General features: G+C 49.9%; 1 protein-coding gene across 1 annotated transcript; it reads left to right on the forward strand.

The window, feature by feature from the left end:
* Positions 1–167: 167 nt before the first annotated feature.
* On the forward strand, positions 168–26,172 carry Vil1 (villin 1). The gene is made up of 20 exons (XM_021170852.3): positions 168–284; positions 5,826–5,911; positions 6,656–6,730; positions 8,753–8,949; positions 9,975–10,083; positions 10,201–10,311; positions 11,655–11,857; positions 11,963–12,041; positions 12,192–12,290; positions 13,327–13,480; positions 14,074–14,174; positions 14,262–14,399; positions 15,996–16,154; positions 17,178–17,357; positions 18,065–18,210; positions 18,333–18,477; positions 18,926–19,114; positions 21,629–21,697; positions 23,289–23,429; positions 25,872–26,172. The coding sequence occupies exons 2-20, from the start codon at positions 5,837–5,839 to the stop codon at positions 25,983–25,985; spliced, it is 2,484 nt and encodes an 827-aa protein (XP_021026511.1). The 5' UTR covers positions 168–284; positions 5,826–5,836; the 3' UTR covers positions 25,986–26,172.
* The last annotated feature ends 61 nt before the right edge of the window (positions 26,173–26,233 follow it).

Genomic DNA, 26,233 nt, shown 5'->3' on the forward strand with positions numbered 1-26,233 from the left:
GGTCCTAGCCGGAAGTGCACCCCATCCCTGAAGCTGCAGAGCCAAGGGCGGGGCACACGACAGCTCAGGCTGTCAGGTTGTTGCTGGGCTCTAGGTTCCCAGGGACCTGGGCACCTACTTCCCCACCCCCTCATCCATTCTCTCTGGGGCCCTATCTTCCCTTATATGGTGAAGGAAGTTCCTGAGGGGGGCGGGTGGTGAGGACAAAGGTCGTTCGTTCTCCTGCAGCCAGCTTGCCACAACTTCCTAAGATCTCCCAGGTGGTGGCTGCCTCTTCCAGACAGGTAAGGCAATTGGGTGGGGACACATGGTGAACACAGGTAGTTGGAGGGGACAGGGTCCTTGCTTCTCTCTGGCAGCCTGTGTTTTCTGTAGCACCTTGGTATAAGTTTGGGGGTGAGGTAAGGTGCTCTGAAACTCTGAAAGAAGCAAGAAGCCAGCAGGCTGTCTTGGGCCTTCAGTGAAGGAAGTTCACAGACCCCCTTCCCTGTAAGTCACCTTCCCTTCATATGTGCAGACTCCCTGGGACCAAGGTGGCTCCTGGGACTCAGATTTCTACAATTAAAATCAGGACAGTCCTGAGACTTGGTCTCCGTGCCTATATTTATTACTTCTTTCTGGCTGCTCATTTCTGTGTTCATGTCTTGCACATCTGAAATGGTTTCTTTGTGTCACCATTCCCCTGACACTCCTGGGAGGTCGTATCCTTGGCCCATGTATCCTGGGATGTAAGCTGCAGCCACCAGGAGAGAGGGGGAGAGTCAGGAGCTGGGTCCTAGGCCCTATTAGGCCTGGACATCACCCCTTTCCTAAAAATGGCCCCTCCATTTTCCGGTTACCATGGTCTATTTTATATCAGAGCGGGCAGTGAAAGCCAAGCCTGCCCAGAAGTTTGGGACTCACTTAGACCAAGGTTATCTGCTCAGGAATCCCCCTGTCACTTGAGGTTGGGAGAATCTGCCTCTGGGGGCTTCCAGGTCTTGGTTAGCAGGACGGTGTCCTTTGTATAGGGCATGACCTAGCCCATGGTGTTACTACATTCCTGTCCAGTTAAAAGCTGGAACTAAAACCCATGGCAGCGCCCAGGATTCTCTAAAGTTGTACCCCAAGAGCAACAGGACAGTAGATATGAAAGGATAGGTAGCTGGGGAGAAGAAGAACCCAAATCCCCCTAAGGCCCACAGGTCCTCCTTCCATTCCCCAGTTCACAATGCCAGTATGAGTGCTAGCTACTATGGGCTGTGAGTTGGTAGCTAAAAGCATGAGTGATGTTCATGTGTGTAGTGTGTATAATCTGCGCACTTGGGAGGCTGAAGCAGGAGGATTGCTATATGTTTGAGGCCAGCCTGAGCTATAGAGTGAGACTTTGTCTTTAAGAAAAAAATGAAAGAAGCCCAGCAGTGGTGGCGCATGCCTTTAATCCCAGCACTTGGGAGGCAGAGGCAGGCGGATTTCTGAGTTCAAGGCCAGCCTGGTCTATAGAGTGAGTTCCAGGACAGCCAGAGCTACACAGAGAAACCCTGTTTTGAAAAACCAGAAAAACAAAACAAAACCCAAACCCAAACCTCTCATCTCTCTAGGCTGTGTCTGTCTAGGTGGGAGAGTTTGGGAACTTCAGACTTATAAATAGGCCTTTTTTTTTTTTATCACTGTGTGGTCAGAGATGAGAAAGGTTTCAGTCTGGAACACGGTGGGACCCTGAGAAAGTACTCCTTGCCAGCCCAAAAATTCCGGGAAGGCTTCCTGGAGGAAGTGTGTCCCGATTGAGTCTGGAAGAATAGGAAAGAAGTGGGAAAGCCAAGGCAGAGCAGCCTGGGTATAAAGGCAGTCAGACTCCTGTTCTAGAAGGCAGAAGAGAGGGTAGGAAGAATGTTGGTGGACAGACAGTTGGAACAGAAGGACAGGAGGGGGAGGCATCCAAGATTCTGTACATGTAGCTGACTTTTGGTTCTCTGGGTGACAAGTGTCCCCCAGGGATAGGGCTGAAGAAAGGTGGGGACCAGGGGTGAGCCAATGAGGGACACATCCAGCCCAGGGTCCTTGCTGGCAAGTTAAAGAATGAGACCCCCTCCAACCCTCCCTGAAGTTTAGGGGAGACAGGAGAGTTGAGGAGGTCCTTCTAGGGTGAAGGAGAGGTGTCTGCTCTGACCAACATGGCTAGGAGCAGAAGCAGTTGGACCAGTTACCCCTCAGAACCAGCCATCCCCACTTGGCTCTAAGGAGGCCGGGCCCCTTTCTGTTTAAATCTTACTTTTCTTCAGAGAGAGGCAGCAAGCCTTTGTGCCCTCCCTGTTGGTCAATAAACACCCCTGTGTGTAACATTAGTTTATTTTGCTGACGGTTTGCTCCAGGACAGTCCATCTGGTAGACCTCTGCTCCTAACTCACCAAGGTATGGCCCACATTCCTCACCCAGAGAGTGCAGAAGAGAGCCTTAGAGAAAGGGTAACAGTAACAAAGATGGCCAGAATAAAACAAAAACTACTATCCTTTGTACCCAAATTGGTTTTGCTGAACCAGGAGGGTGTGTGTGAGTGTATGTGTGAGTGTGTGTGTGTCTTGGGGGACTTTTCATGCTAAAGAACATCTGATATTGGCGCCCATGCCAACAGGGGTATTGGGGAGAGTCAGGCTTCTGCAAACACAGCAAGCTGCCCAAGATGGATTGGTGGCCTGAATCACCAAGGGGCAGGCTGATCAGAGTGGACAGAGCATCACAAGATAAGCCACCCTGTGGGGCTCAGAAGAGGGAGTTTACAAGAGGTAAAGGCCAAGCCATTTATTATCCAAGACATGACTCAAAATCAAAGTGCAAGGAGAGATTAGCTGGAGAGATGGGGCTGTCAGTGCGGGACACCTGACCTTGTACTTATTAGTCACTAGGCCAAGGAGCAGTCACAGAGGGTGACTGGGTCCTACTCAGCTTGGAGCAGGCACGTGGAGAATGGGTGACCTCCATCCTGATGGAGAGGGATGAGCACCACCAGGTACAAGTGTTCCCTGTGTCTCATGCCAGGATTCCTGGCCAGTTTTCAAAGGACTAAGGTCTCATCTCTGGTGGAAACAAAGTATCCAAGCCCTAAGCCCCATTTTGGTCTAATTAAATCAGAACCCCTGGGGATGCAGGCTCTGAGCAGCAGGAGCTTTTTAAAAAGCTCCCAGGTGATTCTGATCAGCAGCTGGAACAAACACAGCTACAGGTTCAAACAGAAAGAGGCAAAGCTAGGGAAAGCTTGGGACGGGGAGCCTTCTTCCAGGCCAGTAGATGGAGGCTGGTTAGCAGTGATGGCAGCTTCTCTATGCCTGTCATACATCTATCCATCCACTCATCCATCCATCCACCCACCCATCCATTTATCCACCCATCCTTCCATCCATCCATCTATCCACCTACCCACCCACCCATCCATCCATCCATCCATCCAAACCTTCCTTTTCTCCTTCTTTCTTTATTTTTTCCTTCACTCATTCATTTATCCAACAGAGAACTGGTATTGTACTAAATGTGGGAGATTTAATTAATTTTTAGAAGCTCTGTTGATTGACTGATTGTGCATGTATGTGGACAGGTGCATACCACAGCACACGTGTGGCAATCGGAGAAAAGTTTTGGGTGTTGTTTTCTCTTCCCACGGTGTGGGTTCTGGGGATTGAACTCAAATTATCGGGCTGGTGGCAAGTGTCTTTACCACCGAGCCATTTTGCTGACACATCATTATTACTAGAAAGCATCTTATGTAGTCCAAGCTGGCCTCGAGCTTGCTATGTCGCCACGGATGACCTTTAACTCCTGCTCTTCCAGCCTTCACCCGAGTGCTAGGATTACAGGTGTTCAACACCACACCCAATTTAATGCTCAGGATTTCTTACTGAGCAGGCAGAAATCTGGGCAACAGCTGGGCATGGTGGTGAATGGCTTTAATCCCAGCACTCTGGGGGGTGGGGTGGGGGGGAGGAGGCGGATCCCTGAGTTGGAGGCCAGTTTGGTCTACAGAGTTCCAGGATACCTGGGGCTACACAGGGAAACCCTATCCCAAACAAACAAAGAATATTCTGTGCAATAATCACAGAGATTAGAGGATATTAGTGGGGCTGGTGAGGGAGAGTCATGCTTTCTTTTGTATTATAATAGTAAAGTACTCACAAGATGCATTATCTATCTATCTATCTATCTATCCATCCATCCATCCATCTATTGTATAGCCCAGGCTGCTTTGACTCAATGCTCCTATTTCTGGGTCAACCCTTCACCCCTAGTGTTGGGTTTACCAACACCCAGACATTTATTTTATTTTATTTATTTAGGAGCTCAGGGTGGGACTCAGGGCCTTGTGCATGCTAAGCAAGCTCTCTGCCACAGAGCTGCAGCCCCAGCCCCCATTTTGTTCAGGTGATTCTGTGACAGTTGTCATATTTGCAGCGCTATGTAGCTCTCTCCACCTCCCGGTTCCAGCACTTTCTGGTCATCCTAGTGGGTGGGCAACTCTCACCAGTGCTCACCAGTGCTCACCAGTGCCCTGTCTCCAGACCGAGTAACCACAGTCTCTGCACCTACAGATTTGCCTGTCTGAATAGTTCATGTAAATGGGATGTGTTCCCGTGTATTCTTTTATGGCTGGCCCCTTTATCTTAGCACAGTTTGTGTTGGGCCATGTGTCACTGCTATACTCTATCTTATCGTCGTCTTATGGCTTAATAGTGTTCCTTTGTGTGGATAAACCACTTTCTGTTTCATTTACTGATGGAAATTTGTGGTCCCACCCCCACCCCACACCTTTTTTTTTTTATTTGAGACAAGGTCTTTCTGTGTAATCTTGCAATCTTGGCTGTCCTGAGCTCACTCTGTAGACCAGGCTGTGAGGCTGTCATTCCACTTTTGACACTCCTGTGAACAGAGTAGCCATGAACTTCAAAGACAATTTTCTGTTTTGGTTTGTTTTTTTACATTTGTGTGTGTGTATGCGTGTATATGTGCATGTTTGTGTCTTCAGGTGCTCACATGTGTGTACCTGTGTGTGGGACAGAGAACAAACCAATGTGCAATTCCTCAGATACCACGCATCTTGTTAATATTATATATGTTTATTTAGTGTGCCCAAGTATGCAGGTATTTTGTTGGAGTTTTCACCTTCCCTTGTGGGCTCTTGGCATTGAACTCAGCTCCTCGGGCTAGTGCGCAATGCCTTCACTCGCTGAGCCATCTCGCTGCCCCTGCTGCCACCTCCCCCTTATTTCCCAGACGGGACTACGCACCTCACCGGCCTAAAGCTCACCAAGTCATCCAGAGTGGCTAGCCAGGGAGACTCAGATATGCTGACCTCTGCCTCCACAGTGCTGGAATTACAGGCATGCATCACTGCTGGAAGCTTTTTAACCTGAATCCTGAGGATAGAGCAGGCACTCTACCAATGGAGGGGTCTTTTTGTGTTTGGTTTGGTTTCCTCTGCATAAGATCAGGCAGTCTGAAATAGTGTAGCCTGGGCTACATAACATCTTGTCTCAAAAAGCCTAAAGATGTGGGGAGGTCGAGGCTAAAGAAGAGCCTTAAGCCGGCTGTGATAGCACACAGGATAGCCTGCACTATATAGCAAGACCTTGTTTCAAAAACATGGAGGAAGGGGTATGTTTTAAGTGCTGGGCTGTGTAACAGGCACTAAGGGAGCCAATGTAGGCATTTAACTAAGAAAGGATCATCATCAAAGCTGGGTGGGCAGGGTAGAGGTTGGACTACAGTGGTCAAGACCCCCATAGGAAGCCAGTTTCCCTTCTTCCTCTGGCCTCAAGCCTGGCTCGACAGCCACCGCTCTCACATGCCTTCTCCTCTAGGCTCGTCCACCATGACTAAACTGAATGCCCAAGTCAAAGGCTCTCTCAACATCACCACTCCCGGGATACAGATATGGAGGATCGAGGTGAGTTCTGTCTGGAGGGGAGCCCTGGGATTCAGGAAGGTGCAGGCAGCCTAGCATCTGACTCCTCCAGCTCTGCCCTATACTCTGAAGAGAACTGCTTATGCTCCTGCAGCCAGCTCCACCCATGCTCCTCCCTATGCCCCACCCATGCTCCACCATGCTCCACCCATGCTCCTCCCTATGCCCCACCCATGCTCCACCCATGCTCCTCCCTCACCTCTCTTCTCCACTTTGTCCTTAGCCTACCTCTACATCCTCATCCCCTTCCCCGCTGGTCCTGTCTTCCTCTCCTGTGTCCTCTCTAGCTCCTGCCACCTTTCCTCCCCCTGCCCCTTTCCCTACCTTTCGATTCTTCGATTCTTCGGTATTTTGTGATGCTGGGGATGGAACCCTGGGCCATGCTCAGTAAGGACTCTAAACTGCAGCCAAACCTTGCTGGACCTTGTTCCCTCAGCTCCCATCTTGCTACACACCCCTGGTCAGCTTTAGTACCTGGTGGTCCCGGTAGCTCCTGTGACCTCTTTCTGACCTGAATCAGTTCTTTCCTCCTTAGGAAACCCGATAGTGTCCTGTTCCTGGGAGTCCACTGTACTGGTCCCAAACAGTGCAGCTAGTGATCAGCACAGCCCATAGCAGCCTTGAATGGCTAGACCCCAGCAGTCCTGTTACTTCTGCCTCCTGGGTAGCTGGGACTACAGGTTTGCCATCTTGCCCTCTATGACCTCTCTCTCTCTCTCCCCTCAGGCTATGCAGATGGTACCTGTGCCTTCCAGCACCTTTGGAAGCTTCTTCGATGGTGACTGCTATGTAGTCCTGGCTGTAAGTGGGTCAGGCCAGGCCAGGGCTGATCAGAAAGCAAAGCCTGCTGGGTATTAGGGAGGAAGCTAGAGGCTGGGGCAGTGCTGAGGGGTGGTCTGGCTTCATTAGTCAGTGTTTGCAAGAGTGACCAGGACTCCAGCTGTGGGGCTCCGCGGGGCTTAGAAATGTTTGTAAAAGTCCTTTCTAGCTCAAGAGCTACAAACTCATTCAGCCTAGGGGAAGGCTGAGTTGGTCTGCCTTGCATTCTTATTAATTATTTGTGTGTGTGTGTATGTGTGCATGTGTGTGTGCCATGCACACACCATGGAGACAGTGTGGAGTTCAGAGGACAACTTGGGGGGCGGGGCCTCTTGTGCATCTCAGGGATTGAACTCATCGCCAGTTGCCATGGCAGGCCCTCTTACCTACTGAGCCATTTTGCTAGGCCTGACCCCCCTCTAAAACCCACAATCATCTTCATATCCCTTCCTGATGTTTACCCACTTACACTGCTAGAGATGTTGGTGTTTTTCTTATGCTGATTTGCTTCCGACTTTTGAAGTGTTTCTAATTACACTCCTTCATTTTATGAGTCTGCGAGTGCCTCTGTGTGTGTGTGTCTCAGATTGAAAACAGCTATGATGTACGTACACAATAATTGTGTGTGCAGGAGTTATTTGTGTATACAGGATATCAAAATCAATAGCCGGGCATGGTGGCGCACGCCTTTAATCCCAGCACTTGGGAGGCAGAGGCAGGTGGATTTCTGAGTTCGAGGCCAGCCTGGTCTACAAAGTGAGTTCCAGGACAGCTAGGGCTACACAGAGAAACCCTGTCTCGAAAAAAACGAAAACAAACAAACAAACAAAAAAATCAATAACTGTATAAAAATATTTGAAAAAAATTGCATCTCGGGGGCTGGAGAGATGGCTCCTCAGTTAGGAGTGCATACTGACCTGAGTTCAGTTCCCAGCCCAGCACCCATGTCGGTTGGCTCACAATTGCCTGCAACTCCACCTTCAGGGGAGCTGAGATGCCATATATATATGTACATATATTCACATATATTTACACAATATATATATATATATATATATATGAATTTAAATAATTGAATCTATATAGATTTTTTTTCTTGTCATATAGCACCTATTTTGACAGTATCTGCCTATTAGGTATTATGAATCATCTAGAGATGATGTAAAGTCTAAGAGAGATCTGGGTTGTCGCTCAAATGGTAGAGTGCTGATCTTGTATCCAGGGGACCCCGAGTTCCATCCCTAGCCCTATGAGTGGGTGCATCAGCATACCAGCCTGTAATCCCAGTCCCGCTGAGGGAGAAAAAGAACGCCAGTGGGAAGTCATCTTGCATCCCAGAGTATTCCTGCCCAATGTGAGCTATATGAGGCCCTGTATCAAAAATAAAATAACAGGAGCAACAAAGTTAGTTCTTGATCCAGGGACTCCTCAGCAAGTGTAAGTGCCTGACAAGCTGGGTTCAAAGCCTCAAGTACAGAAGAAAGAACAACTTGCTAAAGTTGCCCTCTGACCTCCACACACACACACACCAGGGCATGCCTATACCCGCACTTAAACACACTTAGCATATCCGTGTGCACACACACGTACATATATACACATAATTTTTTAAGCATAAGGGAGGATTTTTCAGATTGTAGACAAACATCACGTACCATTTTACAGAAGGGACTCCAACATGGGGTGGTCCTCTCTCTCACGGACATTGAGGGACGATTGCAATACATTCGTTTGCTGATATAGTCACCTTACTGGCCTCTGATCTGCACGCATCACTCCATGTGCGTTATTTTTGAGATAAGAACGAGGTCCATAATGGGGAAAGCCACCTACTCTTCTCCATTGGTAGAGTGAGCTGAACCACAATTCAGGGCTCAGGAGCAGAGCTTCCTTGCTGCAGGCTCACCTGCGGCCCAGGGTTCAAGTGTGTGGCAGATCCCGCAGAATGGGATAGGGACCCACGGGAGACCCAGGTCTCACTGCATAGATGCCTCCCACCCCCAGATCCACAAGACCAGCAGCACCCTCTCCTATGATATCCACTACTGGATTGGCCAGGACTCGTCCCAGGATGAGCAGGGGGCAGCTGCCATCTACACCACGCAGATGGATGACTACCTGAAGGGCCGGGCTGTCCAGCACCGCGAGGTTCAAGGCAACGAGAGCGAGACTTTCCGGAGCTACTTCAAGCAAGGCCTTGTGTAGGGCGGGGAACAACTGGGACTGGGGAGGACACCAAGACTGGTCATCCGAGGTGGGGACTGGAACTGGGAGCTGGGCTGAAGAGACAGGGACATTAAGGCCTGAAGTGTGAGAGACTCTGGTCGGTGGGAGGTGAGCTGGCCAGACTTTCAGAAGGAAGTCTGAGGCTCTGGGGGCTCTGGGGAGCGCACATGGCTTTTGTTGATTTTTCTCCACCTTTCCACCCCTCACTCTTATTGCTGCTGTTACTCTGACCTTGGCCCCGTTCCTCTGAGTCTATTTTGGCTGGACTTACCCCTTGGGCCCTTCTGTGACTATGGCGCGTGAATTCTGTACCTTAGCTCTTGTCTACAGGGACCGCTCAGGGCCTGAGGTTCTCAGGCTATTACAGCAAGCCACGCCCACTCAGGCTAACTGGCAGGTGGCCGCTCCCTCTTCTCTTTCCAATCAGGCCTTTCACAGTGCAAAGACCTACTTTTTCTAGAAAAGTCTGAAGCTGGCTCTCCTCATGGAAAGGAAACCCCTGCTCCACCACCGCAGTTTCATTTAACGTGTAGGATGGAAGCTCTCCAATCACCGATATCCCTACCTCCCCTTTCTGTGTTGTTCTCTTCTGCCAGCGGCTACAGTCCAAAGTTACTCTCTGGTAGTCGAGTGGCATCTCTCCCTTCTTCCGCCTCAGCGCCTGGTCACCAGAGCCTGGCGTTATGCCCACTTTCTCCTCTCCAAATTACCATGATTATCTTGGCAGACCGCTCTGCAGGGCCGGGAGCTAGGGCAAGGGATAGGAAGACATACAATGCAGGGTCAGGTGCAACAATATGCTACCCGCCAGCCAAGCCCTTGTAGGACACTGATGGTGACTGTAAACTTGATGTTTGGAACCTAACTACTTCCTTTGCCCACTCAGGCTAACTGGCAGGTGGCTGTCCCAGTTTGGACCTCAGAGGGCCCCAGGAAGCTCAGGACCTTGGCACAACTCTCCCACCCAGTGCCCTTAAGTCAGCTTTCCTTTCTTTCCCAGGATCCGGAAAGGGGGAGTGGCTTCCGGCATGAAGCACGTAGAAACAAACTCCTGTGATGTCCAGCGACTGTTGCATGTCAAGGGCAAGAGGAATGTGCTGGCTGGAGAGGTGAGTTGGCGGGGCTGGGACACGGGCTAAGAACTGAGCCTGAGGGGGGCAGAAGAAAGGGAGGGTGGCTGAAGATGAGGCGGATGGGGAGGCTCTGAACTTCCCTGTGCCCTCTAGGTGGAAATGTCCTGGAAGAGTTTCAACAGAGGGGATGTCTTTCTGCTGGACCTTGGGAAGCTTATTATCCAGTGGAATGGGCCAGAGAGTAACCGCATGGAGAGACTTCGGGTAACCCTACCAGGGCACCTCATTTCTGCAATTCAACATGCCTCATCAGCTTCACTCGTCTCAGCGTCACCTGCCCTAGTCAACCTCAACCCCACAGTCCTGCAACTACCCCACCCCACAGGCTTCTCTCTGGCACTTCTGGGGACAGGACAGTGTGTGAAAGTAGACCTAAGTCTCTATGTACATGAAGAGGCATACTGCTTGTGTCTACTTGTGACTAACCCTTATGGTGGAATATGTCTCCGTACTATGGCAAGCCCCATTCTCAGCCTTGGGTATTCAGGAGTGGATGAGGTGGGCAGAGCTTTGCCCTGGCTGTACCCAGAAGCTGGCCGTCTGGTCAAAAAGCCGTAAGGGAAAGGATGAATCAGAGAACTGGAGAAGTTCGGTACTAGGCATACAGGGAGACTTTGGGGATCAGATGGGGGTGAGGCAAAGGCCCTGGGGCAGGAAAGTGGCTGGTTATTGCCCAGTAGGAAGATGCTGAGCAGGTAGCAGGTCTCATGGGCAGGATGTGTGCCCAACAGGTTGTGAAAAGGAGTTAGGTCCTTACTGGGTAAGCTAATGAAGCTTATCTGATCTCTGAGTGGAAATGTGCTGCGAAGGGGACCAGGTGGAATCCCGGCTTCACTTTGTATGGGGTGAAGATACAAAGCCTTATGCTTGAGAACAGTAGGGAACAGTAGTGCCCCAGTTCCTGAGATGGGGAGGACCTCTAGGGGGGAAACAGAGGGCACTTTTTGACTATCTGAAGAGGCTCTGTCCTATGATGAGAGCCGAGAGCTAGGCTAGAGACAGAAGCACACAGCTGTTGCTGTCCACAAGGGCCCAGGGACTCCAGACGGCTCATGAAGGGAGGGGTCTTGGGCTGAAAAAGTGAACCACAGTGTGTGTACACATGAGAGCTGTCACTCTCCGGACTATGTGTGCAGATACATGCCTGTGTGAACTTTCATGGAACAGAACTATGTGTGTGCCTGAGTATTTGTGTATAGATATGTTCATGTGAATTCCCATGTGCGCCGTGAGACTAAGGTAGAGTACTATGACCTTTGAGGTTCAGCTCTTGTACAGAACCACGAAGGGAAGCCATAAATTCCCAACAATGTCAAAACTACAGGCACAGCAAGACCATCGCAAACACCCCTCCACCCCTAACCATCACCTACGAGGAGATGTACCTCCCCATAGCTTCCAACCGTTGCCTCTCACACCTGAAAAGCCTTGTCTCCACCTCTTGTAGATCTGCACAATGGGGTGGAGTTTGCCCAGCAGAGTTCAGGGTGGTGAACATTGCTACCCTGTCTGCCAGCCTTCATGGGTCATCTGTGCCCTCTCTACAGGGCATGACCTTGGCCAAAGAGATCCGAGACCAGGAACGGGGTGGACGTACCTACGTAGGTGTGGTGGACGGGGAGAAGGAAGGGGACTCCCCACAGCTGATGGCAATTATGAACCACGTGCTGGGCCCACGCAAAGAACTGAAGGCTGCTATTTCTGACTCAGTGGTGGAGCCGGCCGCTAAGGCTGCACTCAAGCTGTACCAGTGAGTTCTGGCTTGGGGCCTTCCTGGGTGTTGGTGACTTCCTGGGTTAGGGTACTCTGCCAGCAGCACCTCCTATCCCTATCCATGCCTTCCTGTGTTCTGCAGTGTGTCTGACTCGGAAGGAAAACTGGTGGTTAGAGAAGTTGCTACTCGGCCACTCACACAAGACCTGCTCAAGCATGAGGTGAGAGGATCTGGAAGACCTCAAGCAAGGGGCATCTATAAGATGCTAAAGCAGACTTAGTGGGCGAAACTGGCACAGCCTAGCCCCACCCCCACCCCCACCCCCACCCCAGCACCACAGGCTAATTTTTTTTTTCTCTATTGGCTCCAGGACTGTTACATCCTGGACCAGGGAGGCCTGAAGATCTTTGTGTGGAAGGGAAAAAATGCCAACGCTCAGGAGAGGAGCGGAGCCATGAGCCAGGCCTTGGTAAGGAAGGAGTCAGGCACAGCAGTTCTCCACCTTCCTGATGCTGCAGCCCTTCCATACAGTTCACCTTGTGTCGACCCCCAGTCATAACATTATTTTCATTGCTACTTCATAACTATAATTTTGTTACTGTCATGAATCGTAATATAGATATCTAATATGCGGGATATCTGATATATGACCCCAACAGGGTTGTGACCCTCAGGTTGAGAACAGCTGATCTAGCAGCAGCAGCAGCAGCAGCAGAAAGGGATTCAGGGAGCTGGAGAGATGGCTCAGAGGTTAAGAGCATTGACTGCTCTTCTAGCGGTCCTGAGTTCAACTCCCAGCAACCACATGGTGCCTCAAAACCATTTGTAATGGGATTTAATGCCCTCTTCTGGTGTGTCTGAAGACAGCGACAGTGTACTCATATAAACATAAAAAAAAAAAAAAAAAAAAAAAAAAAAAAGGGAGGGAGGGAGGGAGGAAGGAAGGGATTCAGACCAGGCCATAGCACCAGGAAGAGTCTAAGGACTATCTCTTCTGGGAGGTCAGGGCTAGGGGCAAATGGACACAGTTGCTGGGGGCTGAGGAGCATACTGTCACCAGCTTCCTGGCTCTCAGCATGTGAGTGAGCTGACAATTAGACAAACCTAGGCCTCCTCAGGATATTGGGTGTCACTCCCCCCTGCAAGAGCTTTGTTTCAGGGAATGGCTCTTCTTCCTCCAAAAGGCTTGATGCCAGGCCTCAGGTCTGGAGTCAGGTCAGTCAGTTGGGTTGCAATGGGTATTAGAATCGAATTGGGGTATAGTGCAGGTAGGGGTCAGATTTGTTGGTATCAGGGTCAGGATTCGGGGTTGAGGTTGGAGTTTGAGACACTAAAAGGTTTGATCTTGATTGAGTTTGGGGTCCGCTTTGGGCTTGGAGCTGGGCATGTTCAGGATTGAGACTAAGTGGATCTGGTTGGGGTCAGGACCAGGCTTTGGCTTGCAGGGGGTATGAAGATCTAGGGACAAGAGGCAGTAGTCACCAGTGACCCCCTCCTTTCCCCAGAACTTCATCAAAGCCAAGCAGTACCCACCGAGCACGCAGGTTGAGGTGCAGAATGACGGAGCTGAGTCCCCCATCTTCCAACAACTCTTCCAGAAGTGGACAGTGCCCAACCGAACCTCAGGCCTTGGCAAAACCCACACTGTGGGCTCTGTGGGTGAGAATCCACACCTCCCTCCTCCCTTTCCCAATTCCCCTCTTTCATACACACCTTACCCTGCTCTCAGCTCCCTGGTGGGTACAGAGAGCCCAGAGGACAAAAAAAGCTCCAGTTATCACAAGAAAAGGGGAGCTAAAAATGACTTCTCTGTCATGTGGAATGGAGTTGAACCTCCCTGGAAACCGAAAACCTCAGCAGACTATATTTGCTGAGGGCAAGAGGTATGCCGGACGCTGGGGGAGGGGTTCAAATGAAAGGACAGCGTGGAGCCTTCATCACGACGGGATTCCTGTCAAGATTGGAGGCAAGGCCGGGCTTGAAGTCTAAATGCTCCAGGGAGCTGGACTAAATAAAGCACTGCTCTTGACCCTCAGTTGTCCTCAGTGGCCTGGGAGCCACTAATGAGGTCTTAGGGGCGTGGAGCTGTGACACATACTACTCTGTGTGTGTGTGACGTTAGACAGCTGAACCTTGCTGGCTTTAGTCTCTTCATCTATCATGTGGGTCTTCGAGTACCAGCCAGCTCTCAGGATTGTAGTGAGGATATGGGGCACCTCAGCTAGTGACAGCTGGTGTCCTTATCTCTCCAGCCAAGGTGGAACAGGTGAAGTTTGATGCTCTGACCATGCACGTACAACCGCAGGTGGCTGCCCAACAGAAAATGGTGGATGATGGGAGTGGGGAAGTGCAGGTGAGTGAGGGACGGGGAGGACAAGTTGGTGGGAAGGGGGTGCTGGAACCCAGGCTGGACCTCATACAGGACTGATTCTGGTCCCAGGTGTGGCGCATCGAGGACTTGGAGCTGGTGCCTGTGGAGTCCAAGTGGCTGGGCCATTTCTACGGTGGCGACTGCTACCTGCTGCTCTACACCTACCTCATAGGGGAAAAGCAATCCTACTTGTTGTATATCTGGCAGGTGAGGTCCTGCCCACCCCACCTGCAACACACCTGCTCAGTTCTCCACATCCCACCTGCAGCACACCTGCTCAGTTCTCCATCTCACCTGCAGCACACCAGCTCAATTCTCCACATCCCACCTGCAGCACACCAGCTCAGTTCTCCACATCCCACCTGCAGCACACCAGCTCAGTTCTCCATCCCACCTGCAGCACACCTGCTCAGTTCTCCATCTCACCTGCAGCGCACCTGCTCAGTTCTCCATCTCACCTGCAGCACACCTGCTCAGTTCTCCATCCCACCTGCAGCACACCTGCTCAGTTCTCCATCCCACCTGCAGCACACCTGCTCAGTTCTCCATCTCACCTGCAGCACACCTGCTCAGTTCTCCATCCCACCTGCAGCACACCTGCTCAGTTTTCTGCATCCCACCTGCAGCACATCCGCTCAGCTCTCCCCCACTCCTGTCTTCACCTATGGGTTGAATACCCCAGCTTTTCCCACCTTGGGTTGGCTTTAGCTCTGAGATTGTTCCCTTTGGACTTCCCCATTCACAGCTCTTTCCTTTTGGTTCTGAGTCTCTTTTCTAATTCCTGTCACCTGCTCTATGTGGGGACTCTGTGTCAGATGCGTGAGTGCAGGGGAGTGAGTTATGTGGTATTTTTCTGAGGATGGAGCAGGAAGAATATACTGCATTTGAGGTAAGCCAGGGCTGGGAAAGGATTAGAATTGGGGCTAGGGTCCAAATCACAGTCTATTGGGGTTAGGTTTTAGATGTAGACTAATATAGACTTGAAGGGAAGGGTGTATTATGGGACCAGCCATGCCAGATTTGGAGATGGCTGAGATGTAGCTCAGCTGTGGAGTGCTTGCCTAACATACACAAAACCTTGGTTCAGTCCTCAGCCTTGCATCTAACCTGGTGTGGTAGCAAATGCCTCTAATCCCAGCACTTAGGAGGTGGAGTAAGGAAGATCAGAAGTTCAAGGTCATTCTAGGCTATATGGAATATTCCAGGCCAGCCTACGATATGTAAGGCCCAGTCTAAAAAAATGATAATAATTGGGCAAGGCCTAGTGTAGAGGGACACATGCCTTAGTCCAAGCACTTGAGAGGCAGAGGCAGGTTGAGCTCTGTGAATTCCATGCTAGACTGTTGTATGTAGCAAGGGCCAGGACATGTAGGGATATACTTACTGACTCCATCTCAAAAGGAAAAACATTTTTTAAAGTGAGTGGGGGCTGGAGAGATGGCTCAGCAGGTAAAATCACTTGCTGCCAAGTCTGATGTGAGTTTCGTCCCCGGAACCCACGTGGTCGGGGAGACCATGGCTGCAGAAAGTCTTTGACCTCGAAACTTGCACGATGACTTGTGCATGTAGTCTCTCTCTGTAGATCAGGCTAGCCTCAAACTCACAGAAATCTGCCTGCCTTTGTCTCCTGAGGGCTAGGATTAAAGGCATGTGCTACTGCCTGGCTCACACCCATACATGTAAGTGCACACATACACATTCTTAAACAAGTGTAATCGATTTAAAATTGGGGTGGGATATTTTGGAGGCAGAGGGATAAGGTCAAACTCAGGACCCCATCCTCCCCTTCCTTCTCATTCCCAGGGCAGCCAGGCCAGCCAGGATGAAATTGCAGCCTCGGCGTATCAAGCCGTCCTGCTGGACCAGAAGTACAATGATGAGCCAGTGCAGATCCGGGTCACAATGGGCAAGGAGCCGCCTCACCTCATGTCTATCTTCAAGGGGCGCATGGTGGTTTATCAGGTGCAGTTGCTGCACTGAGAGATGGCATCTGGGAGATGGGGAAGAGGTTGTATGGTGGGCATGAGGCTGGGGCCAAGCCTGTTCCTCATAGGAGAGGTCCCTTGCCACGTACAACAGAGACCAGCATGTTTGCTGTAGGGTCATAGGGAAGGAACCTTCGATGTGTACAAATGTTATTTACTCTCCTTGGTCTCTGCTCCATGAAAAAGGAGGGTTTTCAGCAACCACATGGTGGCTCACAACCATCTGCAACGAGATCTGGCGCCCTCTTCTGGAGTGTCTGAGGACAGCTACAGTGTGCTTACATATAATAAATAAAATAAATCTTTAAAAAAAAAAAAGACTTAAAAAAAAAAAAGAAAAAGAAAAAGGAGGGTTTTGAGGGGCTAGCTTTGCTGTACCTTCCCAGTGAAATGAACCAGACATCTCGCGCAGCTGTTCAAAGCAGTGATCTCTTTGTGGCAAACCTTCTAAGCACACAGTCTTTTGCAACTCAGGAAGTGAAGCGAGACAGGACAGGCCACCGTTCGTTGGGAAGGGATGGTCATATGGCTCTGCCTAAGTGGTGACTTCCTGGCTTGGAGCACTGTGCAGTTAAATGCCAGGGATGGAAGTTGAGTTCAATGGAAGGCAGGGAGCAGGCAGAGGACTCATGGTGGGAAGGAATTCAGAGGACCTCTAGACATTTGGGGCAGGGGGAAACTAGCTCTCTGGAGGTAAAATGGGGGCTTACAGTGTAATGGGGGCACAGCTTTCCTGAGGGTTTAGAGAAGGAAAGAGAAAGAGAACACAAAGATAGTTGGTGCCTTCATTTCAAATTTATGGATCTTCAAGGGCCAGCAGAGTCCCTGGACTTCATAGCAAAGCAGTGGAAAGCCACTGAAAACCTTGAGCAGCAGAGAGCCAAGATCCAAGCTGCCTTTGGGCTGGCTCTTTTGCCCTTTCCCCCTCTGGATGTTCTTCACATCACTGTGTCCCCTTCATGCTTGTCCCTGTCTTCCCACCTTCCCCTTATGCCTGCAGGGAGGCACCTCCCGAAAGAACAACTTGGAGCCTGTGCCCTCTACGAGACTGTTTCAGGTCCGAGGGACCAATGCTGATAACACCAAGGCTTTTGAGGTGACAGCCCGGGCCACGTCCCTCAACTCCAATGATGTCTTCATACTCAAGACTCCGTCCTGCTGCTACCTGTGGTGTGGAAAGGTGTGCGAGGGGCCACAGGTCTCCCATCTCCAGTGGGCACTCTCAGTCTCAGAACGCATCAGGGCAAAGATAGGAGACTTCTGGGTCATCAGGTCCCACTTACAGGTCCACTGTGGTAGCCTAAGAGTCTCCCTTGCATAGCTCTGGTCTCTCTGTGCCTCTCTGATTCTCTCAGACTGCGTTAAAATCAGCCTGTCCTGTTCCTTTCATATGAGGTATCCATCAGCTCCCTCAGCAGGTACTCTCCTGTCTCGACTTTCTCCCTACCTTGTGTCTCTTGTCCCTTTTTTACTCGGGGGTGGGTGGGTTATTCTCCTTATCATCTCTGCTAGTCTTTAGACTGGTTTTTTTTTTTTTCCTTTACTTATTATATGTAAGTACACTGTAGCTGTCCTCAGACACCCCAGAAGAGGGAGTCAGATTTCATTACGGATGGTTGTGAGCCACCATGTGGTTGCTGGGATTTGAACTCCGGACCTTCAGAAGAGCAGTCGGGTGCTCTTACCCACTGAGCCATCTCACCAGCCCCTCTTTAGACTGTTAAGGATGGGAGAAAGTAAGAACTGTCCCTCACGGTGTGCCTGGAGTCCTGATCCTGAAGGACCCTCTCAGACCCAGGAGGTCCAGCTGAATGTAGCTGAAGGGTGAGGGGGTGGGTGGTACCAAGGATGCTCTTCTTAGCATGGCTGACCTCCTTCATTTCCCAGGGCTGCAGTGGGGATGAGCGGGAGATGGCCAAGATGGTTGCTGATACCATCTCTCGGACGGAGAAACAAGTGGTAGTAGAGGGGCAGGAGCCAGCCAACTTCTGGATGGCTCTGGGCGGGAAGGCGCCCTACGCCAACACCAAGAGGTACTGTCCCAGCATCTCCTCCCCTGCCTCCTACCCATGTTCCGTGTGAGAGACCTTCTGAGAGTCTTCAGTGCTTGTGTTTCTCAAGTCTCTGCCCCACACTCCTTTTGCCCATCCTACAGGCTGCAGGAGGAAAACCAAGTCATCACTCCTCGGCTCTTCGAGTGCTCCAACCAGACCGGACGCTTTCTGGCCACAGAGATCTTTGACTTCAATCAGGATGACCTGGAGGAGGAGGATGTGTTCCTATTGGATGTCTGGGACCAGGTAGGACAGGAGGTCTGGGGAATACCCTTCCCCACCTTGGTTCCTACCATTAAGAGATCCCAGTAGCTTTAGGGTAGGGAAATGCCAAGGTCTTGGAGGGGCCTGGGGCATTCTTCTTCTTCTTCTTTGTGAAGGAGAAGGGAGAAACAGAGGGACATCCCACAACTTATTTCCCACAGAAGCAGGAACATTGCCAGGCATCCTGTGCTCTGCGGCAGAGGAGTGCCACATGTTCACTAGCTGTCTAAGGAACAGCGTGTGACCAGCCTCATTTCCCAGATGTAAAGTCAAGGTCAAAACAGGCCTTGCTCAAGGTCATTAGCTGAGCAGCGACGGGTCTTCCTAGCTGGGCATCAGGGATGAGCCAAGGCAGAGCCGGAAGGCATGGAGACTGCCCGAGCTGATCACCACGCAGGAAAGGACTGAGGGGCTGTGGGGCTCTCCACAGGTCTTCTTCTGGATAGGGAAACATGCCAATGAGGAAGAGAAGAAGGCTGCAGCTACAACTGTACAAGAATACCTCAAGACCCACCCTGGAAACCGAGACCCTGAGACCCCTATCATCGTGGTGAAGCAGGGACACGAGCCCCCCACCTTCACAGGCTGGTTCCTGGCTTGGGATCCCTTCAAGTGGAGTGTGAGTAGCTAGTCCAGTCAGCCCTCAAGACTCAGCACACCCTCCCTCCAGGTAGCTTCATGGCACAATCCAAAGGGAGGCCCTGGTCCAGATGCCACCAGCCTTCTTTCTTTTTTTTCCCCCTTTGGAATTTTGTAAAAATGGTTTTAGGTGCTTAAAATACAAAGTAAGGCCAGTAAGCAACCTGGGAAGGAAGAGGAAAGGGAATTAAAAAAAAAAAAATAGTGGCCAGGCATGATGGTATAAGCTTTTGGGGAGGTAGAGGCAGGAGAAGCAGAAGTTTAAGACAATCCTTGGCTATAAAGCAAGTTAGGGGACAGCCTGGGCTATCTGTTTTTGTTTTTTTTTGTTTTTGTTTTTGTTTTTTTGTTTTTGAGACAGGGTTTCTCTGTGTAGCCCTGGCTGTCCTGGCACTCACTTTGTAGACCAGGCTGGCCTCAAACTCAGAAATCCACCTGCCTCTGCCTCCCAAGTGCTGGGATTAAAGGCGTGTGCCACCACTGCCCGGCTAGCCTGGGCTATCTGAAACCCTGTCTTTGTTGTTGATTTGTTGACACAGGTTTTCTTTGTGTAGCCCTGGCTGTCCTGGAGATCACTTTGTAGATTAGGCTGGCCTCGAACTCACGTCTGCCTCCAGAGTGCTGAGATTGAAGGTGTATACCACCACCTCTGGAATAAGACTCTGTTATAATAACAACCCACCAATAAAACAAAATACCTAAGGTTTGTAGGCACAGTGGATGAGGCATGCCTGTGTTCCTAGAACTTGAAAACAGAGGTAGAAGGGTTTCAAGTTCGAGGCCAGCCTGAACCACATAGCATAAAAAACTAACCAACCCCCCCCCCCCAACCAAAAAAACCAAACAAACAAAACTCAACCAACCAAAAACAAAGGTGTCACAGCACTTGCTGAGCTTGAACAAAGCCCTGGCACCTCTTTCCCCTCACATACAGGGGCGAGGGGGTAATTCTAGTGCCGTTTTTGTGCTATGCAAAGCTGTAGAAAATCGATCAGAATTAAAATTCAAGACTCCGTTCTTTACTGTGCGTAGTTGTGTTCAGCAGCTTCGGGTTTTATCTGTGACAGCACGTGCGTGTGACGAATGTGTTCAAGGACAGTCCTTTCTTAGGAACTTCTTTAAGGCTACCCTGGAGAGTCCTCAGTACCAGCACACTGCCGCTCTAAAGGACAGATGAACTCTCCCTGGCTCTAAACCCAGCAAAGTGGCTCTCCCACGTGCTCCCTACTGGGGGTCAGTGCATCAGGTCTCCGGGGGCACCCGTTTCCCTGCCTTCCCGCTCCCTGCCCCAGGCTTGTGGCTCTGGATGTTTGAAATTGGCAGAGCAGACGAGTTTAGGGCAGAGAAATTAATTTCCTCAAATCTGCTGCTCCCTGTCCCCTTTTCTTTACTCTTGACTCTTGTTGATAGGCTGTTTCGTCCTCAGGATGGATTAAGCAAATCTTCTACCTCTCACCCTGCCATGTGTGTGTGTGTGTGTGTGTGTGTGTGTGTGTGTGTGTGTGTGTGTGCGTGCACAGGGAGGCTCAAGGTTCAGATTCCTGTGTCTGTTTTTGCTCATTCTAGATTTTGACTCCTGAGGGAGGGTTTCCCTCCAATCCCATAGCTCAGAGGTTCATGTAGTCTAGCTAGTCAGCTTGCCCTGGGATGGGGTCCCCTGTTTCCACTTCCTGAGAGGCTAAGAGGCTGTGGTCACACACAGGCAAACTGCTATAGCTAGTGGGCTTTCTGTGAGAGCTGGGGTTCTGAACCCCTGTCCTCATGCGTGGGAGGCATGCACCCTTTATCCACCAAGCCTCACAGTCATCCCAGTGCTTAGCAGTCCAGATGTGTGCCGCCCCATCACCTCAAGCCTCTGCTTCCTTCTCTACCTCATTCAGGAAGCACAATTCATTCAGGGAGTTCTGACGTGTCACCCTGGGTGTTAAGCACTGGGGCTGTGTATAGAGGAGGTTCCTAAAAGTATCTTTCCCTTCCCTGTCTTCTGCTGGGGCTCCCCTTAAGTGCACCTGTTCCCCCAAGTTCCCCAGTATGTCAGTAATGCTCATGGCTATTTGCACAGGCTTCACAACGGGTCAGGGAGGCATACTCATCTCTATTGCCCTACCCAGCTGAGCAGGGACAGAACAGTCAGCTTGTCCTGCCTTTTTCTGATGTGAGCTACTTTGGCCTTTCTCTCTCCATCATCATTAGGACCACCTTGCTCACCTGCTTACCCTGAGCTGCCCCCTGCCCGCTTCCCCACCAGTCCCAGATCAACCTTTTTCTATTCTTTTTGAGACAGGGTTTCTCTGTGTAGCCCTGGCTGTCCTGGAGCTCACCCTGTAGACCAGGCTGGCCTTGAACTCAGAAATCCTCCTGCCTCTGCCTCCCAAGTGCTGGGATTAAAGGCATACGCCACCACTGCTCAGCTCTTTTTCTACTCTTGAAAGAAAGCAGCCATTTACCTCCTCTGCTGAGATGGAGTCTGATCTGTTGTGTACTTTATTTGCAGAACACCAAATCCTATGATGACCTTAAGGCAGAGCTGGGAAACTCTGGGGACTGGAGCCAGATTGCTGATGTAAGTACAGTGGCACGGCTGGCTCTGAATGGCCTGAAGGTGGTCCTATCTGTGGGAGCTGACATGTTAGAAGACATCTGCATCTTATATGCCACCGCAACCTCTTCCCTTTTCTTGTGGAAGTCCTTGCTGTGTAGCATACAATGCCATTTCTTTTTCTTTTTTTGATTTTTCGAGACAGGGTTTCTCTGTTTAGCCCTGGCTGTCCTGGAACTCACTCTGTAGACCAAGCTGGCCTCAAACTCAGAAATCCACTTGCCTCTGCCTCCCAAGTGCTGGGATTAAAGGCGTGTGCCACCACTGCCCAGCTGACTCCATTTCATAGTGAAACAGATTCCCCATTTTTAGCACCCATGAGGCAGCATATTAAAATGCAGATTTTTTTTTTGGCATAGTGATGCATGATTATAATTGCAGAACTGAGGAGGCAGAGGCAAGGACTAGGTAGAAACACCGAGACTCAAAACAAACAAACAAACAAACAAATCAAAACTAGAAACAAAGTTAGCAGATGTCAAGGCTCCATTTGAGTTAGCTCTTAGGAACATCCATGGTTTTGTTTTTTCATTGTGTGTTCTCTTTTGTGTGTGGAGGTCAGAGGCTGACACGGAATGTCTTCCCTGATTGGGCAGGGTATTTTGCAAATCCAGAGCCTTCCATTTCAGCTGGTCTAGTGGCTTGCCCGCCTCTGGGATTCCTGTCTTTGCTTCCGGAGTGTGCTATTACAGGTGGACTCGGCATGTTTATTGTGTGATGGGGATCTAAACTTCAGGCCTAACGCTCACACAGCAAGTATCTATCCTTTGGGCCATCTCCTCAGCTCCAGGTTCTGCATGTTTAAATGAAAGGCTTAAGTGGTCTGATGAACTTAAGCCACGGCTTGCTTGCCCTGGGGGAAACGGTGGTGTCTCTAAGCACAGTCATTGTGAGGAATAGTTCTCCAGGTAGAATGATTGTGACTCCTTCAGTCTCTCTGCTACTTATTAGAGATAGGTTTAGCATGTTGGCTTGGGGTATGAGACTGTGAATTCAAAACTGTCCTTTGAGGTCGTCACAGGCCCGCAGAAGAAACAAGACAGGGCTAGCTCTTCAGAAATGCAATTAGAACCTGAGAGCATCTTCTCAAGTAGGTGAGGGTAGCCCTCCAATCACAGCCTGAAAACACTATGGTGCTTAGCCCTTCCAGGTGGACAGTGCAGTTGTTTAAAAAGAAAAGCTAGTTGGAGGCCGAGTGATAAATTTATAGATGCCAGTTTTACAACAGCTATGAGAGAAAGGGTCACAGATGTCCTAGATGTCACATTCCAGGGGAAGCCATGGCAATGTTAGTCATTGATTAAACAGTCATCTTTTCCCAACTGACTTAGGCCAGATGCAGGCCACTAGGCTATTATATTAGCTTTTGGGTCCAACCCAGGAGATGGTGTTCATTCTACAGTTTGTTCTACTGTGTGTGTGTGTGTAAGAGGGGAAGGGGAGAACCAGGAGGGGGCCTCCCGCAGAAGGTACCATAGCTCACAGCGCACAGCAGCACAGGATGTCGCCACAGCTCAGGGCTGCTGAAGTAACCTATGGTTGTCTTCTTTCCTAGGAGGTTATGAGCCCGAAAGTGGACGTTTTCACTGCCAATACCAGCCTGAGTTCTGGGCCCCTGCCCACCTTCCCCCTGGAGCAGCTGGTAAACAAGGCTGTAGAGGATCTCCCTGAGGGTGTGGACCCCAGCAGGAAGGAGGTGAGTCGGGGACACCCAGTAGGACCAGGTCTGGTCCATGTTATTAGAAAACCTAATGACCTCAGACTGTGCCCTGCCCGCAGAGGACTGAGTGCCTGGGAGTCCTTGGTGAACCAAACACCTTCATGGGGGTCCTATATCCCTGGGAGCAGGGCATAGAAGTCCAATCACACTGCTCATTGTGTGTGTTGTGGGAGTGTGTGTGTGGACTCAGATTTATTTAAAATCAGTTGTCAGTAGCTGATTTTTTTTTTTTTTTTAAATAGACATTGTATAGCCTAGGCTGGCCTCAAACTTAAGAGACCCATCTGCTTCTGCCTCCCAAGTGCTGGGATAAATTTTTCTGAGATTCTTAATTTTTTAAAAAGACATTTATGAGTATTTTGTCTATCATGTAGATGCTGGGAACTGAACTTGCGTCCTCTCTAAGAGCAGCAAGTGCTCTTAACCTCTGAGCCATCCTCCCAGTCCTTGACTTTTTTTAAAAAAATTTTATATGAATATGAGGGCATCAGATCTCATTACAGATGGTTGTGAACCACCATGTGGTTGCTGGGAACTGAACTCAGGACCTCTGGAAGAGCAGTCAGTGCTCTTAACTGCTGAGCCATTTCTCCAGCCCGACTTATTATTTTAAATAATGGATATATTATAAGCATAATGTGAGAAAGCTTGAGTTTAGTGCCAAATGGGGAGAGGAAGATTTCAGACATTTTTGGCTCCCTCAAACTCTAAAGGTGAGCTATTATTAACAAGAGTGGAATGGCGGGTCTTGATGGTGGTGGCGGCAGCAGGAGGGTATGGCAGTGCTGATGAATCAGCCTCTGGGAGGTAAATATGAGCATGGGCAGGGCTGGTAATCAGCTGGCAGGCCTGCAGAGCCCAAGGCCTGCAGGGCCGTGAAAGATACAGGCTCACTGGGATGGGTAGTCTCTGCCTTTTAGCTGGGGTCAGAGTCCAGCAGTCTGGACACAGTTGAGAGGTCAGCCTTACTGGGCCCAGGGGATGGCAGTGGGGGTGAGGATAGGTATGGGTACCATGGATCCATGTGTGGAGCTTATTCTATCATAGGAGCTATAATTGTGACAAATATAGGGCTCCAGTAACAGACGTGGTACCCAGTTCCTACCCACTGATATCCCTATTTACGGCATTTCCAAAACTGCCCTCCCAGGAAACTTGAGGAGAAAAGGCCCATGCCTGGGAGGCAAGTCTAATGACAGGGTAGGGAACTGAAATGTCTTACCTACCTGAGCTTGAAACCCATCTAACAGTGTAGGTTAAGAAGCTGCTCAATAGCTGGGCAGTGGTAGTGCACACCTTTAATCCCAGCACTTGGGAGGCAGAGGCAGGCGGATTTCTGAGTTCGAGGCCAGCCTCGTCTACAGAGTGAGTTCCAGGACAGCCAGGGCTACACAAAGAAACCCTGTCTCAAAAAACCAAAAACCAACCAAACAAAAAAAGCTGCACAATGTAGCTGCTCTAGGAGCTGAGAAATGTCCCCTGGGGTAACTCCACTTCAGGACTGCCTGATTTAAACTGAGCTTTGCACATAGTAGGCAGGCAGGTGCTGGAGCACTGAGCTCTCCTACCTGTATCTTCCAAGTTCTGAGTTACAGCAGTGCGCCACCAAGCCATTTTCTCCAGCCTTTGAAATCTTATTTTTTTAAAAAAAGATTTATTTATTATTATCCATAAGTACACTGTAGCTGTCTTCAGATGCACCAGAAGAGGGTGAAATCTTATTTTTATTATTTACTTTTATGTGTATGGATGTTTTGCTTGAATATGTGTACCATGCGCATGAAGTACTCCTGGAGGCCAGAAAAACCAAATAAACCTCCCCAACAAACAAAAATCAACAAAAAGAAACATCCCTGAGCTGTGTGGTAGTGTACACCTTTAATCTCAAGTACTCAGAAGGCAGAAGCAAATTCATCTCTAAGAGTTCAAGGCTAGCCTGGTCTACAAAATGAGTTCTGGGCAAGCCAAGGCTACACAATGATAGCCTGTTTTAGAAACAGCTCCCATTTTGGGCTAAGAATATAGCTTGGGTTTGAACTGTGCAGCATAAAAACTGTGCCCGGAGGAACATGCCTGTAATGTTAGTAGTAACAGGGGGTTCAGGAGTTCAAGTCCCAGCCTGGGTCCCAGGACCACTTCTACTTCCTACTTAAACTCCTACTTCCTAAGAGTAGGAGCCTGGAAATAACAGAAGTTCCTTAAACAAGCCAAGATCTGAGATTTGACTTCAAGCCTAACGTGGCCTGACTGACTGCATGGACATTTATTTGTGTCACACTTCCTCCTCCTCCCCTTCCCTGGCTCCTGACAATGTTGGCTTTTGTTCCTCTTTTGTTTGATCATATGCCACATCTGTATGATTCATCTTGAGCAAACCCAGGGGAAGACTGTGACCTTTGCCCTCCGGTTCTCTTCTAGGAGCACCTGTCCACTGAAGACTTCACTAAGGCCTTGGGCATGACTCCCGCTGCCTTCTCTGCCCTGCCTCGATGGAAGCAACAAAACATCAAGAAAGAAAAAGGACTGTTTTGAGAATTGAAGCTCTGGCTGTCCAGCAGCCTCTACTCTGCCTTCAAGGGCTTTGTGCAGCCATTACTGGTTTTAGTCCTGTGCCAGATGAAAATGTCCAATTGTACCTGTGAGCCACAGTGTGACAACTCCTTTTGTTTATAATAGTAATTTGCCCATTCCTTCAGACGCATGCCACAGACCCATGGAATCTTGTTGTAGTTTTCTTTCCTTAGATGAACAGCCAAGTACTCCAGGAGACATTAGCATCT

This window comes from Mus caroli, unplaced genomic scaffold, assembly GCF_978045245.1.
Source record: "Mus caroli unplaced genomic scaffold, Mus_caroli_1 scaffold_1, whole genome shotgun sequence".
Taxonomy (NCBI): domain Eukaryota; kingdom Metazoa; phylum Chordata; class Mammalia; order Rodentia; family Muridae; genus Mus; species Mus caroli.